The sequence below is a fragment of the Arvicola amphibius genome, chromosome 3 (genome assembly GCF_903992535.2).
Source record: "Arvicola amphibius chromosome 3, mArvAmp1.2, whole genome shotgun sequence".
Taxonomy (NCBI): domain Eukaryota; kingdom Metazoa; phylum Chordata; class Mammalia; order Rodentia; family Cricetidae; genus Arvicola; species Arvicola amphibius.
Window position 1 is genome coordinate 51129423 of NC_052049.1, and position 23989 is coordinate 51153411.

The window sequence follows — 23989 nt, forward strand, 5'->3', positions numbered from 1 at the left end:
CTGTCTCTCTCTGTCTCTCTCTCTGGTTTGTTGACAGTGGGACTTTGACTAGAAGCAATCAGCAGCATATCTAGTACATATTACTTTCATTATAGTCTGTTTTTAACTATATTTTAACTGTATGAGTTGGGAGGCAAAGTTGCATGGAAAAACATTTTAATACATATAAAAACCCATTGATATGCCCCACACAGAAACTGATTCTTTTTTAAAAACATACTAGCATATGATAAAGACTTAAATGTACAAATTAGACAGCATATGTTGCATTCTCCCACTAGAATTTGAGTTCCATTGATGGACACATTTTCAACTATTTTCAGCCATTTTTTATAATTTTAATATTAATAACAGTGCTGAGCACATAGAAGGCATTCAAAATAATTAATGAATGTATAAGCAGTTTCAAATAATTTTAAAAGTATACACATAGAAGGTATTATATTGACCACTATGGGAATTGAATATAGTAGTTTAAAAAAAAAACAAATGGGTAGGAGTTTGACTTCCTATTCTCAAGGAGATTATAACAGAAAACAACTATATTAAAAAAGTGCATATTCAAATATAATTATTAAACTGGTGTTTTATAAGTTACAGGAAGCAAACTCTCCTACTATCTGATAGAGATAAACAAGTTCTTTAACCCTCTTATCTAATCTTCATACTGGCTCTCTCAAGGCCATTTGCTCCAAGCTGTCTTAGAGCAGTGTTCATTTGGCATTTTTAAGAAAAGATGATTCATGTTTCCTGGTCTTATTCCACCATACAGTAGAATTGAAATCACTGTACTATAAACTTAACGGATCTCAGTGACTTCTTCAATATGACCTGTAGATAAAATTCTTGAAAAAATAATTTTCCTAGACTGTTCTACTATGTAGCCCTGGCTGGCCTCAAACTTGTAGAAATCTTCCTGTCTCTGCCTCTGCCTCTGCCTCTGACAGCTGGGGTTAAAAGCATAAAATCCCATGGCCAACATGAAGTTTGGAAACATTTAAGATTTACAGAACTCCCACTCCAGGTTTCTCTGACTTTCCAATTTAACCTGTACAGTACTGTTTTGCATCTTTTTCCTTTTCTCTATTCTGATAAGAGGTCACTGTAGCCTCTGCCAGTGTTCCTGTCAGGCCCAATAAAAAATCGTGAAAGTCCCTGCCTTTAATCCCAACACTTGGGAGGCAGAGGCAGAGGGATCTTTCTGAGTTCAAGGACAGCCTGGTCTACAGAGTGAGTTCCAGGACAGTCAGACCTATTAAACAGAGAAACCCTGTCTCAAAGAAAAAAAAACAAAACAAAAACAAGTAAACAAAAAAAATCACGAAAGCTTCTGCTATTATAGTAATTCATTCTAGGTTCCCAGTAAGTAAATGATCTTGGGAATTAATCCTAACTGGCTTAATCTGTGGTAACTGTAACTTTGGATGTGTATTTAATATATAAACGATTGCTTAATAGCATTATTACTATAAACATTTTTCTTCTCTGTATATATATCCTAGTTGTCCTGTTATATGCACAATTTATGTATAAGTGTATCCAAAGAGATATTCATTTATATAAAATGTACCAAATCCAAATCCATCTATGTTGGCGGAGACTGCTCATTAGTTTCCTGACCACCCAGACCTGAAATAATCACACAGAAACTGTGTTAATTACAACACTGCTTGACTAATAGCCTAGGCGTCTTTCTACTAGCTCTTATATCTTAAATTAACCCATTTCTATTATTTTATATTTTACCGCGAGGCTCATGGTTTACAGGTACCAGTGTGCAGGAGTCTTTCTCCTCTAGCGGCTTCATGGTGTCTTTCTGATTCCGCCTACTCTCTATATACATCTGTTTGGGTTTCCCATCTGGCTTTACTCTAATAAGTAAGTCATTGGCTGTAAGCAGCTTCTTTATTAACCAATGGCAATTAAACATATTCACAACATACAAAGGGGAATCCCACATCACATCTACCTACATTTTTTTGAGACAAAGTTTCTCTGTGTATCTCTGACTGTCCTGGAACTCATTCTATAGGCCAGGGTGGCCGTGTGCTCTCTGCCTCTGCCTCCCTGGGTGCTGGGATTAAAGACTCGCAGCACCACTGCCCAGCTCTACCTACATTTCTAATGATGGAAATTGTAGTTTCAGAAATATAAACGACTTTCAAGAAACTTGCATGAAACTTATCTTTAGTATTGATAACATTGCAAAGAATAAAATACTTTTGTAAATATACTCACAAAAGTTATATACAAACACATAAAAAGTAAGTATAGGCACATTAAGGAATCGATTACATGTGTATCTTATCTTTTGTATTGATACACAAAAAGATTATTTTGCTTCATTTGGCATGTATGTCTTCCAAACTCAAAGATTTCCAGTTAGACTTTGATCTTAACATATAGGGAGGTTCATAATCAGCTTAAGCAACCCTGGTTTAGTAATCTGTAATGAACTTTAAAGGACTTATAAAGGTTTTTAAGTGATTAAAAACTTTTCCATTAACTAGAACAGCAAATGCAGAACATAAAATTTATCTGATTGAAAGTAGCGTTTTATAATTGATGTTTGATCAATTTATGGTCTCTAATCTTTGCATAAGAATAATCCCACAGCCAAACAGCTGCAGAATTTCTTTTTGCTTATGCTGGTATTTCTTTCTCATCATTCTTTTTCCCATGCATGCTGTTGTTTATGGTTATTGTATATTATCCATTACTATTTCCTCTCTTTTGGTCCTCCTGTACATGCCAGTGACAGTATTGGTGGGAAAATAAGAAGAAGAAGACATGAGAATTACTAAATAACTTCTAAAACCTGTCATGCTGTTTAAATGACTAGAGAAGAGAAGCATATCTATTGGGTGGTATTTATTGTTTTGTTATTCATTGTTGTATTTTGTGATAGGAATGGAACTCAGAGCCTTGTGTATACAAGGCAGATTCTATAATATGGAGCTACATCCCCATCCCCATGTCTCTTCTAAATTCTCATTTCAATCCTGGTCCCTGCTTCAGTATTCCAGGAGCCCTGAATCCCTTTTCCAGTTCTCCAAGCCCTTTGATGACTCCTAGCCTCGTGTGGTAGTTTTAATATAATCCCCCCCCATAACCTCATAGGGAGTGGCGCTATTAGGAAGTGTGGCTTTGTTGGAGTGGGTATGGCCTCACTGAAGGGAGTGTTGCTGTAGAGGTGGGTTTTGAGGTTTCCTATGCTCAGGATATTTCCCATTGTCTCTGACTTCCTGTTGCCTGAAAGATGTAGCGCACTCTGCTCCAGGACCACATCTGCCTGTATCCCTCCATTCTCCCCATCATGATAATGAACTGAACCTTTGAAATGCTAAGCCAGCCCCAATTAAATGTTTTCTTTATAAGAGTTGTGTGGTCCTGGTGTCTCTTCACAGCAGTGAAAACCCTAAGACTCCTTGTCCTCAATCTAGTGTCCATACCCTTACCCCAAATATCAGTGTCATATTTCTATTTCCTAAGATAAATTATGATACTAAATTGTTAGTAGTATTGACATGCTTACAGAGATGGACATTTTAAATAGACATTTCCAATATTTACCTTGCTTGCTTTTTCTTTATCTAACCATCCACAATCCATTTAGATTGATGGATTCCTTATTAACATCTGTTATTAGTACTGTTATCATCATCATCATCATAATCATCATTATATGCTTATATTGCCATGTGTTATTCTATTGCACTGGACTGTTTATATTGTTTACAAAAACAGTCAAACGTTTTTGGTTTTGAGGGTCTTACGGTGTAGCCCAAGCTCACTTTGAACCTGCCTTCTCTCTGCTCTGTCTCCCAGGTGTTGGGATTATAGGAGCATGCTACCAGTCCTTGGCATGTTGCTTAGATCCACCTGCCTCTGCCTTCCAAGTGCTGGGGCAAAGCATGCACCACCACAGCCTGACTAGTTGCTTTCATCTTTAAGGTGACTTTCTATCTATTTTAGACTTCTTCTGTGTTGATTTTTGTGAGAGTGACTTTCTGAGAGAGCTGATCTTGGAAGTAGTTGGGGAAAATGGGTGATATGGGTGCTTATTCCTACCGTAGAGCTTTGCATACAATTTGTCCCCAGAGAAAATACTGACATCTATTACAGATGAGCAGTGATAGGCAGAGGACAAGTTTTGAAAGTCAATTCTCCTTCCACGGTGGCATTCAGGGGTCAAACTCAAATCATCAGGCTAGTATGCAAGTACTTTTACCCACTGAACCATCTCACTGGCTCTGTCCACACATTTCTAGGGAATTTGGAGACTAAAAGGAATGAAGGTCATGGGGGGTAGGCAGAATGTAGTGCAGTGGAAACCCCCTGGAAGTGGGAGAAGGGAAACTGCAATCAGATATAATGTATGAGGGAATAAAAATAATAATTTAAAAAAAGAAACGGCAGTCACTGTGAGCTGTCTGTTCTCTGATGTTTGTGTGGAGTTAAAGGAGAGCTGCACATTGGTGAGACCAGGGGACACTCAGGGGCTGTGTCTATGACTTCATTCGAAAAGTGTCATGTTGTTACTGCGTTTGACACCTCTGCCTTACTCTGATAGCACTACAGGACAACTTAGAAATTGACAGTAGAGAACCAAAATCAATGTCAAGGTTAGACTGAAAGTAGCTTGAGAGCTCTCTGCAAGAGGGAATGGTGAAAGGGACAGGAAAATAAGTTTCTGTAATAACGTCTTGAATTTAGTAGATTTTTTTTTCTTCCAATAACATGGAGTGTAACATTAACAACTCAGTTTCTCATTAACAATATGACCCTGTTTCATGATCCAGTCTTTACTTGTAATTTTATATTTGAATAGTAATTTTACAGATTGTAAAATTAAATATTGTAGCAACACAGTATCAGAAAAGGTACTATAGGAGAACCTTTTTTATCCTCGCCTAAGGACATACGTACACGTCCCTTAAAATTTGTGTACCTTACTTATATATCTCAAATAAAATAGAATGTATCCACTCAGCATTTCTTTTTTATGGACAGATTTTTATTTTTTAATTATTTTATTATCTATCTATCTATGTAGTGTGTGTGTGTGTGTGTGTGTGTGTGTGTGTCTGTGTATGTTTGTGTGTTTCTAAGCAGGGTCTCCCTGTACAGTAGCTCTGACTATCCTAGAACCTACTCTGTAGACCAAGCTGGCCTTGATCTCAGAGGTCCACCTGCCTCTGCCTCCCAAGTGCTGGAATTACAAGTATCTACCTCCACCACCCAGGTGAACAGATATTTTTGCTGCCATGCTCTAGTAGCCAAGAACTTGTCAGCCTCTCTCTTCCTGCCTACAGTCAACAATCAGAAACAGTGAACTTCTGTAAAATACAAATTTACTGACTGGAGAGAGAGCTCAGTCAGTAAGTTGAGTTTGATCCTATGAATCAACGTAGCCAGCATCACACACTTTTAATACTAGCAGTGGAGAGTGAAAATTGGAGATCCCTGGAGATCCCTGGCGAGCCACTCTATCCTACTTGGTGAGTTCCAGGCCATTGAGAGACCTTGTCTCAAAAGAAAGGTAGATAAGGCTTGGGAGATGGCTCAGTCAGTAAAATGTTTCCTTAACAAACACAAGAACCTGAGTTCATATCCCAGAACCCATGTGAACGGCCAAACACAGTGATCTATCTGTTCCTGTAATCCAGTGATAATGAGATGAAATTCCTGGAAGCTTGGTGGCCAGTGAGTCTTACCTACTTGGCTGACATCTAGGCCAGCCAGAAATCCTTTCTAAGCAAATGTTGAAGGTGCCTGAGGAGAGATTGTTCTCAGACCTCTCCATACACAACCACGTCCACACAAAGGTGGGTGGTGCCTGAGGAAAGACACCTGAGGTAGTCTTTGCCTCCACGTGCCCATGCATATTCATCTGTCCACACAAACGTGCACGCACACACACATACACACTATAGCTTTAACTTTTCATAGTTTTAAATTCTCCTGAGTTTACTTCTGAATTAAACATTGTCATTGTTACAGAGCCCAGAAACCTTTGCAAAGCATGCAGCTCCTTAGCAAAATAGAAATGCATGAGCTGGGCTTGGGAGTTTATTTTGAATTAACACTTTATTTAATGTGCTTCAGAGTATTTCTCATTGTATATTAAGGAATATAGATTTCCCGGACTCGAGGACACATCTGTAATCTCAGCCCTCAGGAAGGAGGATCCTAAATTGAAGGACAGCATGGCCTGCATTAGGGTGAGATGGAAGGGAAGATGGTTTCAGTTGTATCTCAGTAGGGTAAGTAGGTAGAGTGGATATTTTAACAGGCGTCTATCCCATTCCTCCTCACTGGGACAGATGAATGAGTAGGCTAAGGGCAATCAGAGAGTGTGTGAATTAGGTGTGGGGTGCTGCACATTTGTAATCCCACCGCCACAAGTAAAGGGCTGTTTCGGCTGCATAGCAAGAAAACAGCATTTAATTGGGAGCTTGCATTCAGTTTCCTAGGATTGAGTCAGTAATCATCGTGGTGAGAAGCATGGCAAGGTCAGTCAGTGGTCACCATGGTGAGAGCAGGGCAGGAGACATGCATGGCACTGCTGGAGCAGTAGCTGAGGACTCACATCTGATCTGCAAGCTGCAGACACAGAGAGGGGGAGATTGAGAAAGAGAGCGAGAGAGACTGGGCCTGATAGAAGCTTTTAAAACCTCAAAACCCGTCCCCAGTGACACACCTCCTTCAGAAAGGTCACACAACCTAATTCTTCCTAAACAGTCAAGCACTTGAGAGCCTGACATTCAAATATATCAGCCCCCGTGTTCCATTCTCATTTAAACCACAGCAGTCCCCCAAAAGCAGACTTCCGCCTGTGGTGAAAACTTGAGTTTTCTTTTGATGCATACTCTTAGTTTAGAAACTACAGGGCCTCGTTATTTGTGTCAGTTACAAAGAGTTAAAAAATGAACTCCGAATGCCAAGTGTTTTGCATTTGAGCACATAGTGTTGCATCTGTGTTTTCATCCCCATTATATAAAAACTCTGGGCATATGATTCTATTTATAAGTATGTAAAATAGTTTGAGAGAAACGTGGAAAAATAGTAATCTGCTAATATCTTGGGGTTGTGATTTATAATAATCTTTAAAGTTTAAAATATAATTTACAATGAGTAAAAATGAAAATGGAATTTTAAAATCAGTCATGGATTAATAATTACCAATTATTTGTTAATTTAAAGACTTACATTTAGAATAATCTTAATTCATTGTGTTTTAAATTAGAAGGTTAAAAGAATAATTACAGTCTAAAATTTTGTGCTAGATATTTAATCTGTTGATGAAAACATGAAATATTTGAGCATTTGAGAGTTGTAAAAATAATAGTCTAACATAAATTAAGGTTTTCTCCTTAGCTCCGCACAGGAGCCTCCTATAGCTCCCCTTTCTTTTCCTATCTCTGTCCCTCTGTCCTTTCCTGCTCTCTGCCCCTGTGGTTAGGGTATTCTTCCTGCTTGCCAGTATGTTCATTCCAGATTCCTTTGGTCAGTATGCTAGTACTCATGATATTGTTTGCTTTTGCATGCCTTTTAGAAGAAGCCCCCATCCTAAAACCTTTTTGCTAGAATTCCTTTGAAAAATTGCCAGTTTCCATCCTTATTACCGCCAAAACACAGGGGTCGCTTTGTGTTTTTAAGTGGTGGTGTGAATATTCGCAGTAGAATCAGACTGGGAAGAATTTGAAGATTTTCAGAGAAAATGCTTTTAAACCACTGCACCAAACCACAGGAGCCAGGAAGTCATTCCTTTGAGCCATCTATCTCTTCTGTGACTGTTTTACCAAAGCAGGTTGTACTTTAATTAGCACACTGAGGACTGTGCATTTCTTATTGGCTTCTTGATGAACCAAACTATTCTGTAATTTCAGGCTATAAAAATGTTGACCATTTTTCTTTTCAATGTTGCAGTTATATCCATTCATCTGGTTTATTTTATCTGTCATGATGCTTAGTATCATAGTACAAATTCTAATTTGAGTATACACAAAATTCATCTATGTAACCCCAATTGGCCTGGCACTTTTAATTCTCCTGATTCAGCCTCCCAAGTGGTGGGATTATAGGCCTGCATCAGTGTACCGAGACTTTATCCCTGCAGTGGAGCTGCCGTCAGAAGTCAGAGTATTAAAAATTCTTTCTGAAATAATGAAAGTAATTTTTTTTATTTTTTTATTTTTTATTTATTTATTTATTTATTTATTTATTTATTTATTTATTTTTGGTTTTTCGAGACAGGGTTTCCCTGTAGTTTCTAGAGCCTGTCCTGGAACTAGCTCTTGTAGACCAGGCTGGCCTCGAACTCAGAGATCCGCCTGCCTCTGCCTCCCGAGTGCTGGAATTAAAGGCGTGCGCCACCACCACCCGGCCTATGAAAGTAATTTTTATTCTTTGCTAGCACCCAAGGTGAAAGCATTTTACCCACTGAGTTGCACTGCCAGCTCTTGAGTATGGCTTTCGTACAGACAAGTCTTTGTTGCTGGGCTCAAGTGGTCCTCCTGCCTGAACCTTGTGAGGTTTTTCTTAGTTTAAAAAGTGGTAGCCGGGCAGTGGTGGCGCACGCCTTTAATCCCAGCACTCGGGAGGCAGAGGCAGGCGGATCTCTGAGTTCGAGGCCAGCCTGGTCTACAAGAGCTAGTTCCAGGACAGGCTCTAGAAACTACAGGGAAACCCTGTCTCGAAAAACCAAAAAAAAAAAAAAAAAAAAAAAAAAAAAAAGTGGTGTAACATTGTGCAATGTAGTCATTTCCTGGGTGTGAATAGATTTTTCCCTATATTTTTGCTTCCTGAATTGAGCTCTATTATATAGTCAGTAGTAATTGCAACTGAACTTGGCATGTATTAATAGAGAGGTGTTATTTTATATTTGTTCCCTGTACAATAGATTAAAAATACAAGGTTTAGGGCTGCTGCCTCCGCTGCTGCCTCCTCCTTCCCCAGCTCCTCCGGCCGGGGAGAGACCGCGGGGCCCGAGGGGCGGCGGCAGCGGCGGCGGCGGCGCGATGGAGCCCGGGTCGGGCGGCCGAGGCGCAGCGCGCGGCCAGCGGCCCTCGAGCACCGCGCAGCCCCGCGAGCAGGAGCGGAAGCTCGAGCAGGAGAAGCTGTCCGGGGTGGTGAAGAGCGTCCACCGGCGGCTCCGCAAGAAGTACCGCGAAGTGGGAGACTTTGATAAGATCTGGCGAGAACACTGTGAAGATGCGGAAACACTGTGTGAATATGCTGTTGCAATGAAAAACTTGGCAGATAATCACTGGGCAAAAACTTGTGAGGGTGAAGGTCGCATTGAATGATGTTGTAGTATATGCAGAGAGTATTTCCAAAATGGTGGGAAGAGAAAAGCACTTGAGAAAGATGAAAAAAGAGCTGTCCTCGCCACTAAGACCACTCCAGCCTTAAATGTGCACGAGTCTTCTAAACTTGAAGGTCGTTTAACAAACCTCAGCTTTACAAGTCCTGAATTTATAACTGAGTTGCTTCAAGCCTCAGAAAAGATCAGATTACTTGATGTTGGCAGCTGCTTTAATCCATTTTTGAAGTTTGAAGAATTTCTAACTGTTGGGATAGATATTGTACCTGCTGTAGAGTCCATTCACCTGGGAACCTATCACCTGGTCAGTCCAGTAACGCGGTTAGCCTCTGTTTCTGGCGACTTCTTCTCTCCTACCGTCTAGGATAGTGTCTATAAGTGTGACTTCCTGAACCTGCAGCTTCAGCAGCCACTCCAGCTTGCACAAGATGCTATAGATGCTTTCCTGAAGCAGCTGAAAAATCCTATTGATTCTCTTCCTGGAGAACTATTTCATGTGGTTGTTTTCTCTCTCCTCCTTTCCTATTTTCCATCACCCTACCAGCGATGGATTTGCTGCAAGAAAGCCCATGAGTTGTTAGTGCTGAATGGCTTATTGCTCATCATCACCCCCGATTCCTCCCATCAGAACCGGCATGCTATGATGATGAAGAGCTGGAAGATTGCTATAGAATCCCTGGGCTTTAAGCGCTTCAAGTATTCAAAATTTTCTCATATGCATCTCATGGCTTTTAGGAAAACCTCCCTTAAGACCACAAGTGACTTGGTTAGTAGGAACTATCCAGGGATGTTATATATTCCTCAAGATTTCAACAGTGTAGAAGATGAGGAGTATTCTAGCCCTTCCTGCTATGTCCGATCAGATATAGAAGATGAACAATTAGCGTACGGTTTCACAGAGCTCCCTGATGCTCCTTATGACTCAGATTCTGGAGAAAGTCAAGCCAGCTCTATTCCATTCTATGAGCTGGAGGATCCCATTTTACTTTTAAGTTAATATAAAAGCAAAAGGCCCTTTCATTCCAGACTCCTAAACTAATTGCTTACACTAATCAGAATACTAACATGAACTCAGTATTTAAAGCCTGGTTTGCATAGGAGAAATGCAAACGTTTACAGAGTTCGCTATTTTTTTCTACTTCTGGATTTCAAAGTTTATTCTTATATAGGAAGCTTAAAGTTTCATGCAGAGTGACTTTGTCTTAGCAGAAACCACTGTTACTTTAGCATTTTACATTAAGATTTAAAAAGGTACCTCTTTTCTCTTTAGTGCTATGTGAAGTCTGATTTACTATGTATTTTCCTTTCAGTGTAGTGTTGACTTTACACCATTGTCATGAGGAACCTTAAGATGTGTAGAAAGCTGTAGATTGCACTTTGATGAGTCACAAGTTAAACATTTCACACATAGGTTGGTTTAGTTGTTTGTGGTACACTTATCTTTTTCTTTAAATTGTTACCTATTACAGAAGACATTTTCCACTCAGTTTCATCTAAAGATGCAGTATTCCTGAACTTTTTGAAATTGGAGACAACTCTTAATATTAAGCTCATTTGGAAACATTAGACATTGAAAGACAGATTGCCCAAAGTGTGTTCTAATTTCATTAACACAGTACAGCAAACACCATTGCCAGAGTAGTATTTCTATGACTTTCTCACTGATTTAGGCTTTGGTGTTCAGTGTGTTTTACCTGTGAAAGTTCTTTTTTATTTTTAAAATTTAGAATACATTTACAAAGTTTTCAGTTTAATCAAGAAGCGGTATATAATACTCAGTGCTGACTGAGACCGCCTTTGTGAAAGGCTTTGCACTTAGAGAGTATATTCTATTGAGACCAGCTGATAGGCTCCTTACCTGTCCATTAAGGCGTTGCTGCACTACAAGTTTGGGATTACATGAACGTTTTTGACATTAACCCTCTACTGATAATCTCATAGAATGGTCTTGACCTTTCGGTATCCTAATTTCTTTCTAAGCCCAAGCAGATAATTGTTCTGTGACTATATAAACAATGAGTTGGCTGCAGGAAATGTCTCTTTCTGTGTTTCTGAATCAGAAGCAAATGACTAACAAGAAATACGTGTCCAAACAAGACAAGTTTAAAGAGTTAAAACGTAGTCCACGTTGTCTTGTCAGCCAGCAAATTGTCATGTAAACTATCATTTTTAAGAGTGCCACTGTGTGGATTTTTTTCAAGTGGTTATTACATTAAAATTACCTCATACTGAGGTTTTTGCACTGAAATATAACAGTTTCAGATTTCATGGTTAATGGTGTGTGTGAGTGTGTGTGTGCGCGCGCACATGGGTGCGTATGTGTATTTTTAAAGGAAACTTGCATTTTCAATAATCCTAAATTTCATAAACTGCACTTCTTTACTCTGATAAACTGATGTTTTGTGCTTATTGTGAATTGTTATAGTTAACTTTGAATGTCAAATTTCATTTAGAAATACAAAAACTTACCCTTTAAGATAGGTTCATTGTGTATACCCAATATTTCAAGTTCAGTTTCACATGCTAAATTAATGAAAGTAACATGATTATAACTAATTTTAGAAAAGTCAGTGTGTAAATGCAGTAAACATTGGTGTTTCAAATATGCCATAAATAACTTGAAATTTTTCATTTACTTTCAATAGCATACAGTTCCATAATTATTAGAGTTGGTATTTCTTTTCATTTAGGCACTACAGGATAATGTCTTACAGCTTCCTCTAAAGAAGAGACAAAGATTGAAAAGGCACTATTTTCAGGATAAAACAAAACTATGTTTTGATAGCATCCCTCTTACCTATTTGTTTTATTTACTAGTTACAATTCTAAGAGCAAAGAAAAACACACCAAATGAAGTTGCTTTGAAAGTAAATAAAACAGTGCTTTGGAAGGTTCATCTAGGTATGACCTTTGAGACAGCTTTTGTGTTACAGCAAAAATGTTGGTGCTATAAATTTTCTTGATTGTTTACTGATGTTGAGTCTGCTTTTTCCCAAGGTGTGCATGATGTATTTTAAGTAGTACTTAAAGATATCTCTTTATAAGAACTACTACCACTTAGTATAAATATATTTGATTTTATATCATTTGTTACTGTAAACATAGCTTATTCAAATTTGAACTTACACCAATGCATATTCCACAAGGCCAGTTCAGGGTGTAAGTGCTAAAATATAAGCAGTCACTGTGGTTGGTGCCAGCTTATATAAGTATTGACCGGTGAAGTTGATAGGTCCTTTCAATATTATATGGGTACGCTAAAAATCGTTTTATTTGGATATAAATAATTTAAGGGCCTTCCCGTTACATTCACAGCAATTTCTTGAAAATAATTCAGTATTTCAAAAACATGACTATCGTGTTGTTGGTTGGGCTCATCAGGATTTTGAACAGATTATGTGGTTTTATCATAGTTGCAAAGTGGTTGGAGGTAGTATACCTGAAAATGTACGTCTGTGTTTGTTGTATTTTCTCACATTTTGTGAACAAAGCACATTTATTAAAAAATTTAAATTTTCTAATAAAAAAAAAAATAAAAATACAAGGTTTAACAAGAGCACCGAAGTTTATAAAAGAAACACTACTACAGTTAAATTACATACTGAACCTCACATAGTGAGGTGACTTCAAAACCTCACTCTCACTAATAAACAGGTCATCCAGACAGAAATTAAACAGAGAAATGCTGGAGTTAATAATATCATGAATCAAACAGACCTAGCAGTTATTTACAGAATATTTCACACAAATAAAAAGAATATACTTTCTTCTAAGAAGCTCGTGGAACTTTCTCCAAAACTATGTACTGCTAAACAAAGCAAATCTCAACAAATATAAGAAAATCGAAATAACATCCTGTACCCTATCTGACCACCATGGATTAAAGCTGGATTTCAGCAAACAACTGAACACTTACAAACTCACAGACACTAGGCAACTCACTATTGAATGAAAAGTGGCTCAAGACAGAAATCAAGAAGGAAATTAAAAACTTTTTAGAATTGAATGAAAACGAAAACACAATACCCTGCCCTATGGGGCACAATAAAGGCAGTTCTGAGAGACAAGTCGATAGCACTAAGTGTCTACATCAAAAAATTGGAGAGATCGAATATTAGTAACTTAGCAGCACTCCTGAAAACTCTAGGGGCTATAAAAGGAAGAAATAAATAACCAAAAGGAGAAATAATTAAACTAAGGATAAAATCAATGAAATGACAGCAAAAAAAAAAAAAAAATACAGAGTCTCAATGGAAGGAAGAGTTGGTTCTTTGAGCAATCAGTAAGATTGACAAACCTTTAGTCAAATTATCTAACAAATGGAAAGAGAAGATTCAAATTAATATAATTAGAGACAGAAAGGGGGATTTGACAACAAACACTGATGAAATCCAGAAAATAATGGCATACTTTAAAAATCTGCAATCTACTAAACTGGAAAGCCTGTAAGAAGTGGATGAGTTTCTTGACATATATGACATACCAAAATTAAATCAAGATCAGATAAGCAATTTAAACAGACCCATAATCCCTGGTGACAGAGCAGCAGTAATTAAAAGTCTTCTGACCCAAAAAGCTCAGGGTCAGAGGGATTCTGTGCAGAATTCTGCTAGACTTTCAAAGAAGAATTAGCACCAATATTCCTCAAATTATTCCACAAAATGCAAATGGAAGTGATATAAGGCGACACTTATCCCAAAACCTAAACTATACAAAGAAAGAGAATTACAAACCAATATCCCTTATGAACACAGGTCTAAAAATTAACAGCAAAATACTTAAAAACCAAATCCAAAAACACATCAGAAACATTATCTGCTATAATCAACTTGGCTTCAATCCCAGAGAGGCAGGGATAGTTCAAGACATATAAATCAATAAATGTTATGCACCACGTAGGGTAAAAAACAAAAACCACATCATCATTTCATTAGATGCAGAAGGATGGATTTTCAAAAATCCATCATCACTTTATGATAAAAGCCCTAGAAAAACTAGGGATACAAGGGACATGCCTCAACATAATAAAGGCAATTTACAGCAATTCCACAGTCACTGCCAGCCTAAGCAGAAGCATTTGCACTGAAATCAGGAACACGACAAGACTGTCCACTCTTTGCATACCTAGTCAGTATAGTATTTGACATTTTAGCTAGAGCAATAAGACAACTGAAGGAGATCAATGGGAATACAAATAGACAAAGAAGTCAGTGTTTTATTTGCAGATGATATGACTCTTTACATAAATGGCCCTAAAAACTCTATTAAGAACCTTCCATGCTGATAAACACACAAAAATAAGTAGCTTTCCTATATACAGCTGTCAAACTGAGAAAATAGGGAAAGAATACCTTTCACAATAGCCTCAAAAAATACCCTGGGCTAACTAACCAAGCAAAACGTGGATAATAAAAACTTTAAGACATTGAGGAAATAGATTAGATATCAGAAGATAAGGAGATTTCTCATGCTCATGGCTAGTATTAATGTAGTAGCAGTGACCATCCTACCCAAGGCAATCTGCAGATTTAACACCAGTCCCCATCAAAATTCTGGTTTCTTCACACAAATTGAAAGAGCAATTTTTAGTTTTATACAGAAGCTCAAAAATACAGGATAGCTAAAATAATAAAATAACTAATAAGAGATTAAGAAAAGAACTGGAAATAATCACATCCCCAATCTCAAATAGCAGTACAAAGCTATAGTAATAAAAACAGCATGGCATTGGAACAAAAACAGACATTTGATCAATAGAATTGAATTAAAGACCTAAGTCCACACACACCTATGAATACCTGATTGATTTTTTTTATAAAAACAAAGCCAGGAATGCACACTAGAAAAAAAAAGACAGCTAACAAATTGTGCTGGTCAAACTAGATGGCTGCATGTAGAAGAATACAAATAAATCCGCATTTGTCACCCTGAACAAAACGACTCCAAATGGATTAAGGACCTTGGCATAAGGCCCTAATTCTCATGTGAGAGGTGGGGAGTAGTGTTGAACTCATTGGCAAAGGAAAACAATTTCTTAACAAGATAGCACAGGCACTAATACCAACAATAAATGGGACATCATAAAACTGAAAAGCTTTTGTGTGACCAAGGACACCATCAATTAGGCAATTATATGTCTCAGTGTGTGTGTGTGTATGTATGAATGTATATATACATATATACACACTTATATATGTGCATATATATACCACAATTTAAAAAAATGGGTACAGAACTAAACATAGGTCTCAAAAGATGAAAACAAATGGTTAGGAAACACTTAAAGAAATGTTCAACATCCTAAGTCATCAGAGAAATGCAAATCAAAACTAGTTTGAGATTTCATCTTACACCAGTCACAGAGCCAAGATCGATAAAACAAATGACAGCTTATGCTAGTGAGGGTGTGGGGAAAGGAGAACCCTTATTCATTGCTGGTGGGAGTGCAAACTTGTACAGCCACTATGGAAATCAATGTGGTGGTTCCTCAGGAAGATGGGGATAGTTCTACTTCAAGAGCCAGCTATACTACTCTTGGGCAGATACTCAAAGGACTCCTGTATCCTACCACAGAGATACTTGTTCATTGCTGCTCTAGTCATAATAACCCAAAATTTACAATAGCTTAGCTGTCCATCAACTGATAAATGGGTAACGAAATGTAGTACATTTATATGATTGACTATCATTCAGCTGTTTAAAAAAGTTATTAAATTTGCATATAAATGGATGAAACAAAAAAAAACCATTCTGAGTGAGGTAACCCAGACCCAAAGAGATAATATTGTATATTTTCTCTTATATATGGTTGTTAGCTTTTAAGCTTTCATATGTGTTCTACAGTCTATATAGCCACAGAGATTAGGCACCTAGTGAGGGTTTCTCAAGGAAGGGCAGGTAGGAGATATTGTTTTGAAGAGACAGTGGTGAGACTGGGGTGGGAGGACTAAATGGGGAGAGGAAAGAAGAGAGGGGTGAAGGAGAGAATGTGGGGAAGGATAGCTAACACTTTGAGCCATTTGAAGGGCTATATGGAAACCTACCACTATAGAAGTTTCTTAAAATATATACATATATGAAAGAAATATATGTATATATTTTAAGAAAAATGGAATTGTCAAATAATGGAGAGACAATGCCCTAACTAGATATCTTATGACACCAAGTTAAATCTCCAGTGCCAGGAATGTGTCATATCTATTTGAGTCTTTGGCCAAAGTGGCACCAAGGAAATTCCCAAACATCTCAGACTATTGCCAAAGCTATTGGTTGCTCTCCAAAAACTAATAATAAGGCCCATTGCTGATACAGCACTTATATAATTCATCAACATGGAGAAGTAGAGCTGGTGCCTAACTAGAGGTTTCACCCCTAAATACTGGTATTCATGGTACTGGAAAATACTCTTAAATGCCACCAGAGGAGAAAGGTAACTATCAATCCAGCTGCTAACCCTGCAATCTGCAACAATGATCTTTCAGCAAGATGTGCTGGTGCAATAGTGGCACAAACATTGTAGGAGTAACCAACCGCTCTGATAAGATTTAAGCACATCCCATGAGATAAAGCCCATATCTGACACTGCTATAGTGCTGAGAACCCTAGACTAGAAAGGCCATGGGAAAACCTAATACTATTATTCTTCTAAAGCAGTGATTATCAACCTTCCTAATGAGGCCCTTTAATACAGTTCCTCATGGTGTGGTAATCCCCCAAACATAAGATTATTTTTTGTTTCTACTTCCTAACTGTAATTTTGCTACCATTATGAGCCATAAATATCTGTGTTTTCCAATAGTCTTACGTGACCCATATGAAAGGGTCATTTAACCCCCAAAGGGCATGTGATCCAAAGATTGAGAATCACTGTTCTAAAGAACCATAGCAATAGAACATCTCTTAATAAGATTCTGCTATACCCATAAGTCAGTCCCTGATTCAGCCATCATCCAAGGAACAACTTCTTGCAATGGGTGGGAACTTATACCTAAACACCTAGAATTATAGCTGGACAAATGCAGAGAATGAGAGATTTTGGAATACTCATTCCTATATGGATGTCTTCATCAGACCATCTCCTCGGGGCTTAGGGAACTATGTGGAAGCAGAAGCAGAAAGACTGTAAGAGCTAGAGAGGATGGGTGACTTAAAGCAAACAGTATCCTCCAAACAGGACAGATTCACATGTAATTCTCAGAGCTGTGGCAGCATGCACAGTGCTAGCACAGCCCAAGGCAGAGGCGTCCCACTGCTGAGAAGGGGAAGTGGACATGAACTCCCAACCCTAGCCAAGAAGCTATCTGTATCTGAAATCTGCTTGCAACTAAAAAATTATTTTTCTCCAATGAAGCCTCACTGCGTCTATTAACTGTACTTCAGGGCAGGCTCCATACCCAGCAGTAGGTATGCCACCCAAAATGAACTCAATAGGATTTTTATAGATTTTCTGTCTCAAATTGCTTTGGTTGGTATTTTTTATCTTATTGGTCTTTCTCTTGTATATTTTGGTTTCCATTTGTATGGGGGGGGTGTGCACATGTATGTGTTTCCTATATTTTGGTTAATGGTTTATTTTTTTGTTTGCTTGTTTGTTTTTTAAAGAAAGAATGAAAGGGTGTAGATTTGAGTGGGTGGAGAGGATATGAAAAAAAATTCAGCCGGGCGGTGGTGGCGCACGCCTTTAATCCCAGCACTCTGGAGGCAGAGGCAGGCGGATCTCTGTGAGTTTGAGACCAGCCTGGTCTACAAGAGCTAGTTCCAGGACAGGCTCCAAAGCCACAGAGAAACCCTGTCTCGAAAAACCAAAAAAAAAAAAAAAAAAAAAAAAAAAATTCAATAGGAAAAAAATACCCATGAGGTTTGGACTTGGATGTTTTTTAACAAACGTGTAGCTATTGTCTAACAAACTTAAGTTAGCAGATGTGTTCTGAGACTCAGGCTTCTCTTTTTATATTTGGAGTAGTAACATCTGTCTTTTATGGGTATTTAGCATGTGTATGTAGGACAGCAAACATACTGACTGGCATGAAATATGCAGGAAAAGTTCATTCCTTTTGTCTCCAGAAAGATAGTAAGCTTAGGACAATAATGGCAAAAATTTTAGTAGTAATTTTTCTTGTTCTTTTCTTTCTTTCTTTCTTATTATTTTTGGGGTTTTGTTTGTTTGTTTGGTTGGTTGGTTTGGTTTGGTTTGGTTTTGGTTTTCAGTTTTTCAAGACCGGAATTCTCTGTGTAGCCTTGATTGTTCTGGAATTTGCTCAGTAGACCAGGCTGGTCTCAAAATCACAGAGATCCACCTGACTCTGCCTCCTGAGTACTGGAATTAAAGATGTGTGCCACCACTGCCCAGCTGAGTAGCAGTTTTTCAAGATCCAAGAAATGTTTTTGTTTGTTTGTTTGTTTTTTCAGACAAGGTTGCATATAGCCCAAACCAGCCTTGAATTCATTGTATAGCTGGAGATGCCCTTGAGCTTCTGCTCCTTCTTCCCTGCCTCCTCAGTGGTACCACGCTGATAGGATCAAGCTTAGAGTCTCTTGCATGCTGTGAAGCACTCTACTAACAGTTATTTCTAGCCCTTCTGTGCTCACTTAAAAACACTGCTTATTTTCTCTGCCTTTGCAGCTAATACAGAAGAAGTCACCTTGTTTACGTCATGGATAACAGAAAGGAAAAGAATAATTACAAAGATGATCTTCTGCTTAGGATGGGACTAAATGATAATAAAGCTGGAATGGAAGGACTGGATAAAGAGAAAATCAACAAAATTATAATGGATGCCACAAAGGTATGTTCTTGCTTCTTTCAGTATCTGTGATTTATTTTTTTAAGATTTATTTATTTATGTAGTTTATGTATATGGATCTGTTGTCTGCTTGTACATTTGCAAACCAGGAGAGAACTTTGGATCTCATGGAACGATAGTTATAAGTGGTTGTGAGCCACCATGTGGGTGCTGGGAATTGAAGTCAGCACCTCTGGAAGAGCAGCCAGTGCTCTTAACCTTTAATTGATCCTCCAGCACCCAGTATCTATGATTTAGTTAGTATTAAAAGAAAATCATTAGTTTTTGGTTTACTATCATTTTTATTAACTAAAATGTTTTAATATACCATTAAGCTATGAAATATATAAATGCTTTTCAAATCTGTTGTTATTAAGCTTTCTACTTTAAATTTATATAAAAGCTATAAATTAAAATAAAATACAATACAATTTTATGCATATAAAAGCAAAAGAATGCACATGTTTTATCTTTTTACCTCTTGTAAATGAATATTAATAATTGGATGAATATTTATACTTGAATATGTGGATATAGTTTATTGATCTAATCAGAATTGTTACTGATTAATATATAAGCCATTCCTAATCTTTTATTTTATTTATTATGTTGTTTATGTATTTATTTTGAGGCAGGGTCTCATTATATAGCCCTGGCTGTCCTGGTACTCATTATGTAAACTAGGTTGGCCTTGAATTAACAGAGATCTGCCTGCCTATGCTGGAATTAAAGGTTTATGCCACCATGTCCTGCTTACATTTACTAATCTTTTTTTTTAATATGTTGTCCTTGCTGTCCTGAAAGTCACTTTGTAGACCAGGCTAATATTTAACTCAGATATCCAGTTACCTCTGCCTCCTGAGTGCTGGGATTAAAGACATATTCCACCACCATCTGACCACATTTACTATTCTTATGTGTGACAACTATAAAAGAGATATCTAAAAGTGGAATTGCTCTTCAAAATACAGAATATATATATATATAATTTTGTGAGTTGCTAAATTACTCGCCATAGCCACTTTGTCGATTTGTATCTCTTCCTCTATTATGAGTTTATTTATTACCATGTCAAAACTTCACCAAAAGACTGTTTCTGAATGTTTTGATTCTCCAAGTTGAGGTAACTGTGTAGTACTAACAACTCAATCAGAAAATGGTCAGAAGATATGAATAGGCTGTTGTAGATTATTTGAAAATATGTTGCATTTGTTTATGATGTGGCATATTTGTTTAATGATGCAAAGATGTGTTGTATTTGTTTAACTCTATGAAGCTGTGTTACTTTGCCTATTTAAAACACAGGCAGAGAGGATAAATGGAAGGAGAAATCTGGGAAGGGCAAGAGAAGTTCGAGGAGCAAAAAAAAAAAAAAAAAGGAGGAGAGAAGGAGGAGAGGCCGGGCGGTGGTGGCGCACGCCTTTAATCCCAGCACTCGGGAGGCAGAGGCAGGCGGATCTCTGAGTTCGAGGCCAGCCTGGTCTACAGGAGCTAGTTCCAGGACAGGCTCTAGAAACTACAGGGAAACCCTGTCTCAAAAAAGCAAAAAAAAAAAAAAAAAAAAAAAGAGAAAGACTCCAAGGGTCAGTTACCCAGCTATACAGCAAGCCACAGAGTAAGAAGTAAAGAAAGGTATGCAGAATAGAGAAAGATAAAAGCTTAGAGGCAAAAGATAGATGGGAAGCCCTCTTTACAGATAAGGAAACTGACCCAGAAGGGTGAAGTAGCTTTCAGATGGCAGTGCCACTCCAGCGTCACCCTCTTGGCCACAAAGTCACTGCAGTGGCCCTTTCCTTCTGACACTTCCCTTCTGCTTTATTTTCTCTGTAGGGGTCCAGATTTTATGGAAATGAGCTCAAGAAGGAAAAGCAGGTCAATCAACGGATTGCCAATATGATGCAACAAAAAGCTCAAATTACCAACCAGCAACTAAGGAAAGCACAGTTAGAGGTATTTATTGAGTTGTTGGGGTGAGGCTGGTAGAATGGGGTTGACAACAGCTGCAAACCGGGGAGAGGGAAGTGTTGGTTACATGACTAGGCATGCATAGTCAACAGGCTCACATGCTCTAAGCCTCGCTCTACACCTTTCCCTGCGTAGAGTCAACGCTGTCCTAGTTAACTTGTCTGGCTTCAGAGGATATAGTTAGCAGAATTAGGATTTGACCCCTAGCTTATGTTGTTGTATTATATGTGTGCTTTGCACTAGACAAAGCTCTTAAACAAATAGGGCTAATTTGCCGCAGTGGAACTGAATGGCGGTTTCTTTAAATTAGAGTAACCATGTTTTAGTAAAATAAAAAGTTAAACTACAAGTGAAATACCAACTGAACATAAGATTTTTGAAGGAAACAATATTTCTAAAAACCTAGAGGTTATTGTGTTCTCCGGAACTTGGAGGGAATAAATAATTTGAAGTTCTCAAAGCTACTGAAAGTTATTTCCGTAGAAAAGTTTGGGACACTCTGTGGAAGATTGACAGCTCCAGGCAGTCATGTTTCTCCTGGTCAGACTAAAGCTATAGACAGATGAGTATTTTCTGTTCATATCTGACCCGATTTTCACAAAGCGCTGAATGTAGGGAAGCACTCTCTACTGATAAAGAAATTGGCACAGGAAGGTGCAGTAGTTTTCAGATTACTCAGAGCTGAGCATAGTAATAAAACTGCAGTATCAATCTGGCATGCTGCAAAATCTTTATCTTACAATGGAGTTCAGAGATCATGAAGTTCCTTTACTGAACCATATCATTTTTTCATAAACACTTTTCCAGAATATTATTTTAACTTGACTTTTATTGTTGGTATAGTTATTTTCATAAAACATTATATTAGTTTACATTTTCAATATATGTGTTACTTTCTTCAAATGCTTGCTCTAAACTAGACTTCCTTAATTTTGTTATATTTTTCAGTTTTGCTGTGTATATAATCTCTCCAACAAAGTTCACGGTTGTTTTAATTTACCTCCTATTATATCAGAGAAGAAACTCCTCTCACACAGCACTAATCCTCTCATTACGGGAACATGTTCTTTTATTCTGTTTGTTATGATACAGGTTAAGTAGGTGGCATAAGAAAACCAAAGTAACAGTTTCTTTCTTATAATAAAAAGTAATCACTTGTTACATACTTTTCCTATGGAGATAGGAACAAACATATATTTATCCAAGATAGGCACTGATGACAGACTAAATAACAATTCCATAAAAGTCTGGGTTAGTGAAGAAGTAAGTTTATTGAACTTACTTACAGGGAGAATGTGTGAGTTACTTATAAAAAGATGAATAACTAAAAACCAGCTCATCGCTAAAAATGTCACAGCCCAGCATGGGAGATGAGCTCCTAAGATCTGCATGGATGGAGTCCCTCCTGCAGCTAACCTTCTACCTCCTATGTAGACTGTCACCTCTCTTGACCACAGGTAGTGGGACAGAAGTGTGTACAGAGGGGAACCAGGCGCACAGGAAGGAGTGAATGATTGTAATCTCAGATGAGGTCCAGTCACCCTTGCCCCACTCTTCCTAGAAGGGAATGTCAGTAGGCTGGGTCTTGTGAGGATCTCTTGCCTGAAGTCACAGTTTTTCTGACTTCAGGGTAATACTGGCCAGGCCAGGCCTGGAGTTCCACAGCATCTCTGGCTCTGATTACCATAGTGATTTCTGACATAGATTTTTCTTAAATCACACTATTCCATCATCTCCTGGTATTATAATTACTGATCTGACAAAAGTATCCCATGTTCCATTTCCTGGTGAGGAAGAAGTAGTGTTGGGTGGATTAAAAGCAAATAATTCACTGTTAAACAAGTAAGAAAGACGTTGCAAACAGTATTTAAACTCACATTCTTTTGGCAGCAACTCTAGTTGCAGGGCCACACATAACTGCTCTCTAGCTGGGTGGTCATCTGCCCAGCCTTTCTGTCTAACAGAAAGAAGTGGGAATATGTTTGGAGGTTCAGCTAGCAGTCTAATGCTGTCCCCTTCCGTAGTTCTGGAGTTTATATCTATTTCTCTTTATTTATGAGACCTTATGTATTAAGGATATTTTTCTCACTATATGTCCTAGTTGTATTTTCAATATATCTTTTAATTTTTTAGTTTGACCACATATTTTGAAGCTTATATGGTCAAATTCAGTATTGTTCCTTGTAAGGCTTAGTTTTTAGAGCCATTTAAGGTTTGTAGCAAAACTGAACAAAAAGTAAAGATTCCCTTGCCCTCACACAGGCATTGTCTCCTACATTTGTTGCTATTAATGCACCTACTATGGCATGGTATTATCATGCAAAATCAATAAGTCAATACTGATGTTTTATGCTTATAGGTGTAGACAAGTTTATAATAGTATATATCCAACATTACAGTATCACACAGAGTGTGAGTTATTGCCGTAAAACCCTTTGTGATCTATTTATTCATCCTTCCCTCCCCACTAATCCCTGGCAAGCACTGATTTTTCACTCTGTCCCAAGTTCCACCCTTGCCAGAAGGCCATGGAATTGGAATCATTCAGACCGGCTTCTGTCGCTTAGTAATACGCACTTAGATTACTTGAAGCCTTTCGTGGCTTGATAGCTCATTGCTTTCATGTACTGCCTGTTATTCTTTGTCTGAATGTATAACCGTTTATCCGTTTACCTACTGAAGGACATCGTGGTTGCTTCTAAGTCTGGCAACTATGAATAAGCTGCTATAGATACCTATGCTTCAGTTTATGTGTGGACTAAGTTTTAACTGTCAGACTCTCTTCCAAGATGGCCATCTTGGCTTTCTCATCATAATGGATGAAGGAAAGGTCCTGTTGCTGTTTGTTCTAAGCAGTTTTTGGAGCCATCAGTATTCTCAGTTTGGACCTTCCTGAGATGTTGAGGATAATGGA

At 38.0% G+C, this 23989-nt stretch overlaps 2 protein-coding genes across 5 annotated transcripts in view; both read left to right on the plus strand.

Annotated features, from left to right (window-relative positions):
- Window positions 1-23989, plus strand: part of Polk (DNA polymerase kappa) — a 58401-nt gene that overhangs the window by 5617 nt on the left and 28795 nt on the right. For all 4 annotated transcript variants that reach the window (XM_038322532.1, XM_038322534.1, XM_038322533.1 and 1 more), the window contains exons 2-3: window positions 18951-19113; window positions 20941-21060. In XM_038322532.1, the coding sequence (XP_038178460.1) occupies window positions 18982-19113; window positions 20941-21060 (252 nt within the window). In that variant the 5' untranslated portion in view covers window positions 18951-18981. The remainder of the gene's footprint in view (window positions 1-18950; window positions 19114-20940; window positions 21061-23989) is intronic.
- LOC119809609 (S-adenosylmethionine sensor upstream of mTORC1-like) lies at window positions 9024-11904 on the plus strand. Its single transcript, XM_038322536.1, is given in 2 exon segments — window positions 9024-9599; window positions 9693-11904. Coding segments are annotated over 2 exon segments (1209 nt in total). The 3' UTR covers window positions 10326-11904.